The sequence below is a fragment of the Falco naumanni genome, chromosome 2, assembly GCF_017639655.2.
Source record: "Falco naumanni isolate bFalNau1 chromosome 2, bFalNau1.pat, whole genome shotgun sequence".
NCBI lineage: Eukaryota > Metazoa > Chordata > Aves > Falconiformes > Falconidae > Falco > Falco naumanni.
The window spans coordinates 10,910,304-10,926,043 of record NC_054055.1 but is presented as its reverse complement, the minus strand read 5'-3'; the positions used below and the strand labels follow the sequence as shown (position 1 = coordinate 10,926,043).

Here is a 15,740-nt window from a genome sequence, read left to right as displayed (position 1 = left end):
CACCTCCGAAGTGATTCTCCCAGGGCTGAACGTGGACTTCAGAGTGAGCGGGTTCAGCTTCCAAGCTGTACATTATTCACTGGACCATGCGGGAAGCATGTTCCTAGCTGTCAGGACTGCATTTCAGTAGGGAAGATTGCCAGTAGCCTGTTGGAGCCCATTTAAGTTGGGAATATTGCAGATGTCGTACTTTGCTTTCTTTTTGTGAATTAAACTCTGTCGCCGCTGCTGCTGTGTGTGTACATTGAGGAGAGGAGGGGGGACCATATGTCCTTATATTTGATTGCATACTTGATGAACCTTCACCACATGGCCTCACCGTGCTCAGAGGGCACGTCTCACCAGACATTGTGTCAGTGTGCATTATTTTCCAGCCAGCACCTCCTATACAGCTGTCATTTAGCCCTTTTTTTTTTTTTTTCTTTCCCAAAATATTCCTTCTTGTGGTTTTACTGTCATCTAATCCAGATTTGGAGGCAAGTAGTACTTCTGAGGATTTTCATTGCTAGTATTATTGTTTCTTCCTCATTTTCAGTGATTTGTTCATGTTTGAGATACCTCAAAACATCTCCTGTTTCCATTTCTTTCTTTATTGTTTCTAGCTGCAGCTGCAAAGTTCTCACTTCATTTTACTATAAATTTAACTTTAGCTTAAAACACAAGCACAGACCCCACAAAATAATATGCAAGAAAGGTTCCTTACCTACCATGCAGGACTTTCTTTTTGGCTTCTATTTGAGAAAAATGATACTCAAAGGAGCAAGTTACACTGTTGTGTGCAGACCTAATAAACACCAAGTAGCAGGAACATTCCTGCAGTTTATGAATTGGCAGCTTAGGCCACTTGTGATACAGGTTGCCTTAAAAAACAGGGCTTGCTGACTGTAGGGAAGACGAGGAAAACAACCTGGGTGTGATTGAACTGGAAATGTGATTATTTACTTTTTTTTCAAGGCTTCCACAATATCTTCCCCCTTTCAAGCAGTATTAAGCTTGAGGCTGTTCAGTGGGGGAGTGCCAAGTGAGCTGGAAAAGTTAAACCTTGCCTCTAGTAACAGAGGGCTCTAATGTTGCAAAGCTTCGATCTCATTGAAAGTCTTGAAAACAAATGTAATAGAATTCTTACGGAAGATGAGCCTTGTGACCACTTTCTAAAACCCTCCCCGAATTAAGATAAGTTGCTTAGTTTTGACTGTTATTTCAGTGTCTTTGCTGTTTTTATTTTCCTGTAGGGGAGTGCTCAAGTACCAGACCAACTTAGAGGAACACCCTCCTGGTTGCTTTAATCCTAACAAAACACTCCGACAGAGTATGACGGTGCCAAAGGCTTTTGAAGAGCCATTTCCTGACTATACTACTGAGCCTTTCCCAGAGGACTTACCAGTACCAGAACCCTTTGTACAAAATAACTTTATGGGAATTTGTTCTGAGGAACCCAAGTTCCAGTCACACTTCCCAGAGGTCTGTATGATCCGACGTTTCAGGTATTACAAGCCATGCCAAGTCTTTCAGTCAGCCATAACCACTAATTATTGCTTTTCCAGACCAGATGTTTTAATAATGGAAAATATTATTAAAACCTTTTCAGGCATTCAGAGATTTGGTGGGGAAAAAAACAATCTGTATTAAACCTTGAACTGCATTACAATGTGGTGCATAGAATAGGGTGGAAAAGCGTCAAGAGGTTGGCTGTAATGTTCTTTTTTGTTCAACATGATAAGAGATGTATTGGTCTTGCTATAAATGTGACTTTAAATTACAGCGTAGCACTTCAGAGCAAACATTTATATAACATATTCATAAAGTCCCCTTTGTAAGCATTGTGAGGCGGTAGTTAATTGAAATAATCAAACTTCATTTGTTCTTTTTTTTTACCATGAGGATGCAAGTCATTTCTGGGTTGCAGTTGGTTGTGGTTTGGCTTTGTATAGCCTGTTGTTTGCAGACAGACTTGTTTTATATGTGGCATGGGTAAATGGGTATAATGACAGTGGGGACGGAAAAGCCTTTTTCTGTTTTGCCTTTTCCTTTTGTTTCTTTATGTTATGTGGCAGCAGGCTTTTTCTTCATCCAAATTTTCTCTTTTCTTTTGAGAAAAGATGAGCTGGGCTGTATTGGCGGGTAGCCTGAGGAAGTTTGGGAATACAGAGTTCACAAGTCCAAGGCCCACCATTCAAGGTGGTCCCATAACAGACCTCACAGGAGTTTTTCTTTACTATTATCATTGTTTTCTATAGAACACATATGTCCCTTACTAGCTGCAGTGGGAACCCATTTTCTATGGATTATGTAATCATAATAAGAAACAGTCAATTCTACATTCAATTCCTCCAAGAAATTATTTGGATTTGGTTTTTTAGTAATACTGCTGCATTACAAGCATCAATTTATATCTGGCCCCATATTACCCACAGGACATCAAACAGCCTTCTTAGGGACTTCAGAGCTTTTCAGAGGAAAAGAAGATCCATGGAAAAAAAGAGCCACTCAGTGTTCTCCTGGCAGCTTGTAACATTATTTAGAACTTTTTTGGATTTGGAAGTGTTTTATGCACTTAGCTATACCAAGTCTAAAAAAATAATAATAAAAAAAATGAGGCCTCAGGTCTTGTGAGCTACTGAAGTTTGTAACACCAGAGGTGCTTGAGGAAATTAAATAATCTGCTAGTTGAAAGAGATCCTGATGTGTAACTTCAAACACTGGGGAAGGAAGATGGATGCGGGTCGAGGGCACTTCAGTGCTGTGGCTTGAATGACTGAGCACATGTGGAATTAGTAGTTAGCTCTGCCATAAGCTGTCAGTAATTGAGTCGTAGGGTCGGGATGGGATTTAGCTGAGCAGCTGCAAATGTCTCTCTCTGAGGTAGTCACCCAGGGCTCCCCCTATAATCAGTGCAGAGAAATGGTTATTTCCAGGGCATTATTTGCCTAGCGTACACATCTTCCACAGGGGCAAACGAGTGGTGATTCAAAAGAGCCCGTTTCTCTCCCTTTTCTATGAATTTACACTAGTTTAGTATAAGCATATATTCTTCAGCACAAGAATGCTTCTTTCCTAGGTTTTTGCTTGTACCCAAGGTGATTAGAAAAAGTTAATAGTCAAACAATATTGCAAGTCAGACAGTGTTTTTCCATAAAGGTTAACCAGTTTTACAGCACTCTGGTCTGTTAGATTTTGAAACAGTGTACGTACTGTGTCAATCACTGCTGAAACCAGTTGCAGTCTTAACTACATAAAACCAGAGTAACATGGTTGCAAATGAGGTCATTAGCATTTTGTTCCTGATGAGGTTTATGATTGAAATTGTTTGTGCTTGTGGATGCTGCCGCTGGTTGGACTGATTAAGCCTCCATAATGCGCGTGGATTTCTGCATGTAGAGAGATACAGAGGTTACTTGTGACCAAAATTAGGTCCTGCAAGCACTCATGTAGTTTTGAAATTAGAAAACATAAAATGAAAAGTCCTTGAGTTAACATATTTTTGTTCCCCCATAGACCTGGTTTTGGATTTCTGGACCTCTGTGCTTGTACTGTGTGGAGAGGCTGTACCGCTACATCCGCAGCAATAAACCAGTCACAATAACGTCAGTGTTAAGCCATCCCTCCAACGTCCTTGAAGTAAGAATGATAAAAGACAACTTTAAAGCAAGGCCTGGTCAGGTGAGTTAATGTGCCCCTAAAAAATTACTGCTCTTTGTGTAGCGTTGTCTATGAGGATGACTTTCACTCTGTAGGTACTAACCTGTCACTGAATGTTTTGAACATATTTCTTCTATCATTTTATTTTCTCTGGCTGATTTTGTTTCAGTATGTTATTCTACATTGTCCAAGAGTGTCTGCACTGGAAAGCCATCCATTCACCCTTACAATGGTAAGAAATACAGTTTTTTTCCGTACTTTCCCTTTTATTTATATTTGGTAAGCAAATGGTCTTTATTTCCTTCAAGGTGAAAATTCCTTCCAGAAGAGCTTATGTTTTCATTCATGAGGGTACCAGTGAATTCAAAATGGGATGATTATTATGTATGACAGTACTCAATACATATTTAATTTTCTCCACTGTTGAAAGAATGATAATGGGAATTTTTTGGAAAGTCTTCCATAATTGAAAAGCAATAATAAATAAATAAATAAAGCCCATGTGATTTTGATCATTGTTTCATTACAGAGGTTTCAGCCATTTTTATAGACCTTAAGACAGAATGAGCACAAATTGCAGTGAATTTTCTGTTGTCTTTCCTGTTCAATGAAGAGATATTCCTGCAACTCTCTTTTCCAAAGTTAGAAAAACATCAAGATTAAAAAAGAAATTTCTAAGTGTTCTGCTTTATTTTTGTATTAAGAGATATATTGATGAAAGTGATATACCAGTGAAGTCATATAACATTGGGATTATTACTTACTCAGCTTAATTGATCTAGAATGGGAACTGGACCCCCTGGAGACAGACTGGAATACAATGAAATTGTATATGAACAGACCTGAAGTCCTCCAGGAGTGAGCAGTGCAAATGCCTGGGAGATGCTACCAAAAAAAAATCACTGTGCTGCACTGGCTGTACTGTTACAAAAAGCAGAATCTAAGGTTAAGTATTAGTGGCAGCCTTTTCCTTCCAAAGGGAACAAAGGCTTTATGATTGCCTGAAACGGATATTCTTCTTCAAGAAGACCATGGAGATAAATGCTCACAGTTGATTTTTTTCTTTGGACTGATAACTGATATCTGGACAGATGACTGCTATCTGATGCCCACTGAATTGTACTTAGTGCTATGGAACGGCTGAGACATTTTACCTGAGATAATATGTGAAATTCAGAGGGCACAAGCAGGTCCTGTCCACTTCCAGTTCTTTGGTTTTTTGGGTGTTTTGGTTTGCTTTGTTTTTTGTGGTTTGGTTGGGTTTTTTTTAGTTTCTTTACCTATGTGCCAAGCCAGGAGGCAATTGCTGTCATGGGGGAACCTGCACTAAGTTCCACCCAAAATAAATTTTGTGCTATACATCTGGGAGTGAATCTCACTTAAGGGAAACTGCCTCTGGGTAGCTTGGTGAAGCAACATTGGCACTTGCATAGCCTGATTTGTGCAGTTTTCCTGGCTGTTCGCCTTACCAGTAGAAAGCAGAGGCATGTGGTTTTTATCTGCTGATAACTCCAGAGGGCAATTTTTAAGCCTTCCCACTGTATAGTGCATAAAGATAGCAAGGTGTGCAATGCTGAAAGATAGTGTGCATTGAGTATGATAGAATGCTGGCTGTTTTTTTGAGCAGAATGATTCAGTCAGTATTATTTACATTTTTTATTAGTTTAGTGATCAGAGGATAAATTTAAAGAACTTAGTGTAAGTCTCCGATTGCTCTTTACATTCATTTGGCCCTAGCATAGCTATATTTGATAAAGTTAGCCCCGTTCTATACTAGTGGACACATTTTATTTAAACATTAATCTCAAAACATCATGTTTTTAATTTGACTGTTCAACTCAGTGGAAATTAAAATAATGGTAATAATTTGATCAATTAGTATTAATTTCACAGTTTGGAAACTATGGGACTGTATAAAGATTTACTCTTATATTATAACGCTGCTAAAAGCATGGATTGTGTGATTTTGTTTTCCAGAAATAATGCCATCAAAGAATATCAGGCCAGGTTCAGTAATCTTCTGTGGCAAAACTTACTTGTTATGAGTAGAGGTTTTATCAGAAAAGAAACTGCTGACATGGACCTACTAAGTTAGATCATAGGATTAAGTTGAATAAGTTGTTTTATTGAAGTCAGATTCTTCGCATGAGTTGAGGATTTAATCTAATATTTAAAATGGCATACTATAATAATGCATGCTATGAAAAATTATTTTTGTATAAAACCTCCTAGATCTTGGAGCTATGGAAAATATATCTCTTGTTGTGAGTCTGAGTTTTCTTAGTGAATTTAAGTAGCTCATTTATATTCAGATAATGTGCAGTATATCTCCGATACATAAGTCTAGTTGATAAATTACAGTTTGTGTAATTTTTACAGTCACGTATTAAATATGTAACATTAGAACTAGCAACATTCACTCATGCACAAGACATTATATTTTAAGTATGTAATACTAGACCAGGCAATTTCTGTTCATACTCAATGCATCATACTTTAAAATACAGTGATATCCTTTGGCATAACAGCATATCCTTCAAGACTGCATATATATTTTAACTGTTACAAGATACGAAATTACACTGAGTTTCAGAGCTTCATTTTTATTGCCACAAACAAACTTAAGTAGAACATCAGCTATGCTGGAGAAATGCTGTTATTGGGTAAATGGCTGTTTTACAGCATAATGAGGATTTGAAATGTCTAAAGTTTATGAGTCTTTTTGCCCAGCCTAAGCAGGGGCCAGTCATTTCACACGTCTTTCTAGGTCATACAATATGCCTTGGGCTCCTGTCCTGCTTAGAAAGCTTTTCTTTTTTGTTGTTCAATATGATGCCAAACATGGGACTGTGCTTATAGAGTGTGTAGGCAATAGCTTAACTCAGTATTTGTTCGGCTCCCATCTGACCTACTTGTAGTTAGCAAACGATCTGGAACACTACTGCTGTTTGTTTTGTTGGAAGATGACAATCTCTGGATTATTTTTCTAGGCTGTTGTAGGAGAGTGGGGCTTAGAGCCACAGTGAGAGCTGCATGAGAGGCACGTGGGGCTTCAGATACTGGAAGCGCAGTGCAGTGGTGACTGCAGCAGAGCTAGGGGAAGGAAAGACCACAGCCGCCTTCTGGCGCTGTTGTCCTGCTTGGAGTCATAGAATGGTTTGGGTTGGAAGCCACCTTTAAAGGTCATCTAGTCCAATCCCCCTGCAATGAGCAGGGACATCTTCAACCAGACCAGGTTGCTCAGAGCCCCATCCAACCTCACCTTGAATGTTCCCAGGGATGGGGCACCCGCCACCTCTCTGGGCAACCTGCGCCAGCGTTTCATGACTCTCAGTGTAAAACATTTCTTCCTTCTATCTAGTCCGAATGGACCCTTTTTTAATTCAAACCCATTACCTCTTGTCCTGTCGTAACAGGCCCTACTGAAAAGCCTGTCCCCAGGCGCTGTGTCATGGCCTGTTTAAGCTGATGAAGCATCTCACTGTACCTGGAGTATGCTTAAAAGACAAGAAACGTCCAGTTCAGGCATATCTTTGTACTCTAAGTGAGGACTATAAGGAAAAGTGGAAAGGAAAGGGTGAGTCAGCATGAAGGAGTCATGCAGATATTTTACTAGTCCCTTCCCTGTTTGAGGTTGTGTAATATTTACAGTTTAGTTCAGTTTCTTACATAACACCAGGGTGGAGGAGAACACTGGGAGGCTGTGTAAAGGGCCTGAACCCACTCCCATTGCACTCTGGCAAAGCTCCCGTGTGTTTCGCTTGGAGCCAGAGGGAGCTCTGAGTCGTAACCAAGTGAACATAAAGAGGTAGGCATTGTTCAGAAATGTGTGCAGTGCCGTTTATTTTCTTTTCCTTTTTGTCATTTGAAAATGTTCTTCCCCCCCTGCTGATGGAAGGAATGAGCAGAAGTCATTGGTGCAAAATGCACACGGTAATTTGGAGAAGCAAAATCCATGTTTCTCTGAACTCAGAACGGCTAGTCTGGTTTCTTTGCTAAGCTGTGACCTGGCTCTACTGTCACAGAATCACAGATCGGTTGAAATTGAAAGGGACCCCTAGAGAGCACCCAGTCCAGCCCCCTTGCTCAGACAGGGCCTCCTAGACTCAGTTGTTGAGGACCATGTCCAGATGACTTTTGAATATCTCCAAGGATGGAGACACCACATCCTCCTTGGGCAACTTCTTTCAGTGCTCAGTCACCCTCACAGTAAAAAAGCATTTTCTGATGTTCAGAGGGATCCTCATGTGTTTCACTTTGTGCCCATTGCCTCTTGTCATGTCACTGAGCACCACTGAAAAGAGCCTGGGTCCATCGTTTTTGAACCCTCCCTTCAGGTATTTATAGACATTGACAAGATCCCCCTGAGCCTTCTCTTCTCCAGGCTGAACAGTCCCAGTTCTCTCAGCCTTTCCTCATAAAGACACGTTCAAGACCCTTAATCATCATCATGGCCCTTGGTTGGACTCTGTCCACTATGTTCATGTCTCTCTAGGAGTGAGGAGTCCAGAACTGGACACAGGTGCTCCAAGCGTGGCCTCACCAGTGCTAAGTAGAGATGAAGGATCACCTCCCTCAACCTGCTGGCAGTGTCACTTGTACACTCTGAAGTTCAGGCACTCAGAGATCCCAATTTTCCCTCATGATCTATGTGGAAGCTGGCATGTTTTTAACTCCATTTTTGAAGCATGCTTCCACTTTTTTATTAATTTTTTCCCCCACTTTTTTTTATTCACTTTGTATGCACTTCTGTGATTCCTTGACTTGTTATCCATTGGGAAGGCTGGGAATGGTGATGAAGGGATGACCCAACACCTGAGATTCCTGCAACTGACCAGCTGGCCAGTTCTAGGTAGTTCATAGTGGGCTACTTGCTTCATATAGTCTTCATTGCTCCGTTAACTTTGATTTTACTTTAACAAAATGCTTTCTTTTTAACATGTTTTACCATGCTTCTTTCACTGCTTTCGATACACAACTGTACACAACTGTTACTATGCTGTGTAAAACGCTGAGTAACATTTTCAGTCCTGTATGCCCTTGTGTCCAATTTACTTACTTTAGATAGGATATTTTTGCATCTTAGGATTGAATCTGAGCAGAATACAGTCAGCTCCAAGTTATTTTATTTTCTGTTAAAAAATATTTTAGTTAAGGGTTTATAAAGGGACAAATTATTTTTGTGTGTTTCTACTTGATGCACTTTTTAAAGGTGATATTTCTTTCAGACCGAGTGTATAGTATGGTCTGGAGATCAGACCATCCAAAGAAACATTAGGAATTTTCTTTTTAGTGCTATGCTTCCCAAGACTGACATTTCTTCACACTTTTGTGGAAGAAAGTATGGATCTCATCTGCTGTGGAATGCAGTTTAAATGTCATTGGCTATAACAATCTTTAAAGCCTTTGGAAAAGAAAACAAGCGTTAGCAATAGTACAGATTTCTAGTAGAAAGGATGGTCCTTCATCTTTTTTCTTTTCTTTTTTTTTTTTTTTTTTCTTTTTTAACATTTTGGAAAGTGTTTGTTTCTTCTGACTTCATTCTGGTTGCTCTTTGTTTTAACCTGTATGAACAAGAAGAGACTAAGTCTTCCAGCTTACTATAGCATTGGTTTTCTTTCCATGTCCATGTTACATTTTCCATGTGGTGTTGAGTTCCCTCTCCTTCCAGACATTTAACCACACTACCGATTATTTGCAGCAGCGTGAAGCCATAGTATTGACCATTTACGGCTGCATGCTTCATTTTTTTCGCTAATTAATGACTTCAGAAGTAGTTTCCTATTTAGAATACATGTTAGTGTCTTACCAGAGAAGTCACCTTTTCTGCTATGTTTTTGGAATTTCTTGCATTGGCATGCAGTGTTTGGCAGTAAGCCTCATGGAAGTAGCCTTGTGTTTTGCAGATGTTAAGTGCTTCAGAAGATGTGCTGGGTCCTTTCATGCAGCCTTTGCTGAATCTACTACAGAGTCAATGCAAGCCACAAACTCTCATGGGCTGCAGTTTAGGCAGCTTGGCTACCGAAAGATTGGTGTCTACTCCCGGCACCTCATAAACCTTGGTAGTGTTGTTGTTTTAGTAGTGTTGATTTGCTGGTGGCGAAAGAAGGTAGGAAACAATTATATCACTTCATGTGGAAATTAGATTGTGACAGACCTGGAAATAAGGACAAAACCAAGAGGTGAATTCTTCTAAATTTGGAGATGGCTCAGATCTGAGGTTTGGTGAAACTTATACTCTGCAACAACCATACACATGTCCAGGATCAAATGATCTGTTATCCCAAATCCTGGACAGTTTTCATTGTCACTGGCTGCTGTCACACCTCCATTTCCCTTTGAAGATCAAGTCTGTGTTGCACAATGATAGGAGCTACCGTTCTGCCGTTGTGGCGTGAATCAGAGCTTACTTAAACTGCTGCCTGCATAGCTTAAAGTTTAAAATCCTTCCTTCTGGTGCATGCATGGAAGAGTGCAAACTGTTCAAAACCCTTCTTTCGGCGAGGGCCATCTCTAAACTAGAAATACCACTTCTAAGGGGAAAAGAAAACTTAATCCTGATGGTACATGTAGTAGTGAACTAAGTCTTTCATCAAAGCTTCATTCCTGCTGTTTTTCACAGTGGTGGCTACTGAGGAGAGCCCAGTAGGTGCTGTGGTTGTTGAATGAGTCAGTGCAGTATCCTTTTTGCTGAAGTTGAAGTGCTGATGGAAAGGCTTCATTAAGTTTTGTTTTACCCAACAGCGTAGATCTGCTGTTTTGAATAGTAATTTATTTTTTTTTTCCCCAGCTAAATTACTGGGAGTCAAATGATTGCCCTCTTTCATTTCTGACAATTGTGTATGTATAATAAATTATCTTGTCAGGTATTTTGACACTTCACTGTAACAAGGTACCCAAAGTATTACTTTAATACCCAAAACATGAGATATCAAGAGTTTTATGCATTATATGCAGACATTGAGACAAAACCTCCTGTAGACGGGCACTCGTGGCACGCAAAGCAGATGAAGGGAAGTGCTTTTGGCTACTCAGTACTGCTGTAGTATGAGGGTAAGAGACTTTTCCAAGAGACATTCAGGGCAGGAGCCAAACTTAAATCCTCTGAGCCACATTATTCCATTGACTAGAGAAGGTGCTAGAATTAGTCCCTGGGAATCCCCCCTTGGATGCTGTAGGTGCTGGGGAGGAGGGAGTTGGGACTAGATGATCTTTGAGGTCCCTTCCAACCCAAAGCATTCAGTGGTTCTGTGATTCTGTGATGTAGATGACTGGTTATAGTACCGTACCTAAATGTCTCAGAGCTATTGCTTATTCATAGATTTTCTACCTTTAAGATTTTTGTTTTGTTTTGATTTGATTTTTTATAGATTGAGTTTTCCTTGTTACCTCCTCACCTCTCTTTAAGTGCATTTGGTGTCTGGATTTAGGCATGATGGGATTAAAAAGATGATGAACCTGATCTATACATTTACGTTTGTGGCCGTGATGCCTTGTCAAAAGTCTCAGCAAATAATACATGAGTCTAAACAATGTCACAAGTAACACACTGATTTGTAAGAGAAAACCAGTGGTTTGTAGAGCCAAGGTTGTCTTTATCCCTGGATAATCCAGAGTTTATTTAAAATCAGTGATGGTGTCAACAGTCTAGCAGTGAAGTTTTAACTCTAAGCTTCTTTTAAGCAATGTACTTTTGTACAAGGAGCAAAACTGGAGATGATGGAGAAACGCATGTCCTGTGCTGTAAATTTGAGAAGTAAACTATCCACAACAGGAAAAGCCTAGGAGCCAAATTCTGAAATACTTCATTAAAAAAAATAATCAAAAAGTTGTTGGAAGTTTGCCTGAGTAAGAAGTATGTAAGGACATCAAGAGAGTTCATACTGACAGATAAATACAATAAAACCAAAATCTAACACGATGACATTTTAATAAGGTTTTTTTTAAATATCTTGTACAAATGGTTATGAAACTTGTCTTTATGAGATGATTTACAGAGCATTTAGGGAAATGCAGATATTGTGAAGTATCTTGCTGGCAAACTAAAATCCCTAGAGCTTGCTTGTTCTTCATAGAAGTAGAAAATCTAGCAGCTGTTTGACAAAGAATTCAAGTAAAACAAAAATAGGATAGATTAATATGTCAGATGGCTTTAGTACTTCCTTGCATTTGTTTGTTTGGTTTTTGGGGTTAATGGTTTTGGAGTCTGTATAAAAACCCTAAATAAACCTTGACTTTAATTTAAACTTACAAATCTGACCCTTGGATCAAGGTAACGCAGAAATTGTTACATTCAAGTTCACTAGATCCTGAGTTGTCTTTCAGCAGATACTTTAAACAGAAGATCCCTCTCACGAGCAGTATCTTTTTCTGATGTTATGAAAGTAAATTTACAATATATAACAAGCATCTAGTGACTTTAGCAGAGACGTGAGTTTTCTTGCATCAGAGGTGTTGCTTCTAGGGTAGCTGCTAGGTCAGGTTGGAGAAATGTCTAGGAAGTGCAAGAGAATGTCAAAATGAAAAACAAACAAACAAACAAAAGAAAACCAACCAAGCACAACTTTTAAACATGTGTCTGCATACCCTTGGAGGACTTGGAGAAGCAGCCTTGGGCAGAAACATTGATCTTCTGGCTTTTACTCCTTCAGGGACAAAGCCTTGCGTCCTGAGCATCCTGTGAGGTTGTGGTTTGTTTTTTCCACTAGCTAGCAATTTGAAATGCATAAACTATATGGGTTGAATATTGCTAGGATTGAAAAATTTTCACTGTGTTATAGGGAATTGGACTTGATGATCTTTACAGGTTCCTTCCAACTTGTGCATTCTGTGGTTCTGTGATTATATGAAAATGTAATGAGTCTGCTGGGGTGGAAGGGTAGTCAGCAAGTTTTTGCCTTGGTTTTGCTGGAGTCAAATACTGACTAGGCTGTAGGAGTGTGTCTTTGTAGTGCATCTGTAGCGGCAATAGAGGAGCAGCTGGGCTATTACAGAATTACTGGAAAACAAATAAAGTAATTTCATTTGATTTATTTCCCGATTTATATCTGTTATGCCACTTTATATGTATTTCACAGTTTTAAGTCTATTAGTCTATTTGCAGTCCTAAGATACCTATTACAGTAAAGACTTGTGTCGTCTTGTGGTGCAAGAGTGAAATCAAGGAACTCAAAGTCTGAGATAGAGACCTAAAAAACAAAAAGGTTGTTCTGAACACAGCGTAATTTAACAACAGAGACTTCAGGGAATGAAGTAGCAAATGCTGAACGACAGACTCACAGCAATTAGTGGGTGTGGGTTTGTGGTTTGTGTTACAGAAGAAGTTAGACCTCAGATGACCAGAAGGATCCTCCTTGACACTGCAGCTCACCGGTGATGCATCCTGAGCACCCCACAGTGTTACGGTGTGTTTTTTCCACTTAGCTGGACTGCAGGTGTCTTACAACCAGGAGTATAGGGGAATGGAAAAGTGAAAGGGAAAAAGTGTTTGGGATGTATTTCTGCAGCCAGGCTTCTTGCAAGGAGTCACCTCTACAACGGGAGGGCTCTGGCTGAAGCAATAGGTATTCAAGACATGGTGGTCTCTCCATCATTCAGACACCCTTGGTACTTAAATAGTGTTCCACAGTTAGGATTTCCCCACGTTCAGAGATGTTATAATGTCTGCTGATGTCTGCCAGTTAAGTTAGGATAGCTGTAAGACAAAGTCTAACAGGGGAAAGTTTTAGACAGTACCTGTGTGTAAAGTAACATGAAACAGAAAAATAAACAAAGCCATTTCAGAGAATCTCCTAGCCTTTGGGGCAGAAATGTGTTTAAAAGAGTAACTCCTCTGATTAACTTTTTTTTCCTATGAAATTTGCTTCTTATGGGATTCATTAGTTAAAGCAGGGGTAGCCAGTGTAGCAGAGTTCACCTCCTGTGAGTCAGACTAAGTCTAGCTACTATTTTTTGGCTACCTTTATATAGCGTGTCTGTGTTTGTCATCACTCCCCTTGATTTTCTAAAGTCGGGATGAATCATTTTAAGAATGTTTATATCAGTTCTGTGTGAAACCAGACAAGCTACAGCTTACTGAGCTTCAGAGGTTCACAGCTGAAAACCTTTTCTTCTTCTTGCTGCCCCCAGCTCCAGAAGGGAAAGTTCAGTTCTTCCCCCTCTCCCCCCCCCCCCCCCCCCCCCCCAATTCTGCTGCTTTCCCAAACATGCTAAGATTTTAATGTGTTTTTCTTGATGTGTAAGGGTTCATCTGAGTCTGGAGCAAGGACGGGCTGATGACACAGGGTTCGCAGTGCAGCTGGATCACCCTGGCAGACAGACAGAGGCACGGAAACAGATCAGGGGCTCAGCAGTGGTTGGGGTCCCTGCCAGGATATCTGCAAATCCATATTCGGTTCATATCGTGGGTTTTTCCCCCGAGATGAAAGCCTTCTTTGAAGGAGTTTCCCTTTATTTGAACAAACTCCTCAATGAGCTTTTTAGTTCCCCAGTTCAGACAAAGATGAGGTTTCACTTTGTTCTTCCCGCTGTGGCACAGATCTTTGAAACCTTGGGCACTGTTCAGGCTACCTGCTACAGCGCCAAACACAGAAGCTGGTGTTTACTGTGGTGCATCAGTTTGAAAGCAGTATCTCCACATGGAACTCGTAAGGAGCTTTATTTGCAGAACCACATGGGGGTACATAACTTGGGCATCCCTTGCATCTCCTTTTTTTCTGATGATAGGTATTTGGCAGTGTTATCCTGGTGTATGCATCAGCACTTCCGTGGCAGTGCTGTAATCAAGACCGAACGTCAAGAGTCTTCTCAGTTCTTGTGGTAGAGATGTACAAAACTGGAAACTTTCAGGAAATAACTTTCTATTTTCTTGCTAGATTGCTGTTGACTCATCCCAACTCCCTGGAACTCAAGGTCTAAAAAGAGTTTTTACAATATTTCAATAGTATTTTAACACCATTAAATTTCAGTAAGGCTTGTTCTGTTTCTTGATCTGGCCAGGATTCTTGTCTGGGAAGAGATACCAGTAATGTTAAATATCCAGGGTATTCTAAGATGGAAACAGATGCTGATAACATAGATTTCATTTGCTACATGTGCTCTCCTGTGCGCGGATTCCTCAACTGCTCATTGCCTCCAATAGATTTTTAAACCAGTATAAATTGGGTGTAATGGTAACTAGTGCACTCACTTTGGGGTCATATGAAAGCAAGGCACAGAGAACAACTGAGAGTCATGTTCACAATGTAAAACTGATAAATAAAATACATTTCAAGTCTGTTTTAATCTAGTAGTGCATTAAACATAAAATAGTTAAATTATTAAGATTATTAAAAATTTTAATTTTTTTTCTCATCATAGAGGTGAATAATAGAGCTACAGCTACTGATGAGTGCAATTAATTTGGTGGTTTATAAGCATAAAGTCCTCCAGGGATTGTTGCAAATTCCTTGTGTGATAATTTGCATTTGTATTTCAAGTTAGCTTGGAAAAAAAGGAAAAAAAAAATATGGAAAGGTGTTTTTTCATCAAGATACAGAATAATCTGTATTCCATAATTTTTTCTACATATAAAATACTATTCTCAGTGCTCTGATTGTGAAAATACATACAAACCCACAGTAAAAATAGGCATTGTAAACTTGCTCACATAGGATTAATAACTCTGAGAAAATCTACCAGCTTTCCAATGCTGAGAGCATAGTTTGGTTTCTCCAGGGGTGGAAATCTGCAGAGCTCTATTAAATTTAACAGAATTCCTTTGATTTCGAGTTGTTTTTGGAGGATGGCCAGATGCTGGCAGATAACCTGATTAGTGTAGACGTTCCTACCTGTAAAATCTTTTCCTTTTTAAAGGTATAGATAGCTTGAGGTTAGAATAAGATTAACATAGCTTCATGTAATTACACTATCTGCCACAGTTAATTTGTGTACTGTAGCATTTTAATCAAATGACTGTGGCAAACAGGGTTCATTTAACTCTTCAAAATGCAGAAAGAACTACTGACAAATGCACTTGTCGACTTCTCTTTAACCATGTCTAATGTCCCTTCTCATGACAGACTTTTCAAGTTAGTGATTTACCTGTTTGGAAAACATTATTT

At 39.6% G+C, this 15,740-nt stretch overlaps 1 protein-coding gene across 1 annotated transcript in view; it reads left to right on the top strand.

The window, feature by feature from the left end:
• Positions 1–15,740, top strand: part of NOX4 (NADPH oxidase 4) — a 106,914-nt gene that overhangs the window by 27,215 nt on the left and 63,959 nt on the right. Inside the window, exons 9-11 of the mRNA XM_040584329.1 lie at positions 1,233–1,461; positions 3,496–3,660; positions 3,809–3,871. Of these exons, the coding sequence (XP_040440263.1) occupies positions 1,233–1,461; positions 3,496–3,660; positions 3,809–3,871 (457 nt within the window). The remainder of the gene's footprint in view (positions 1–1,232; positions 1,462–3,495; positions 3,661–3,808; positions 3,872–15,740) is intronic.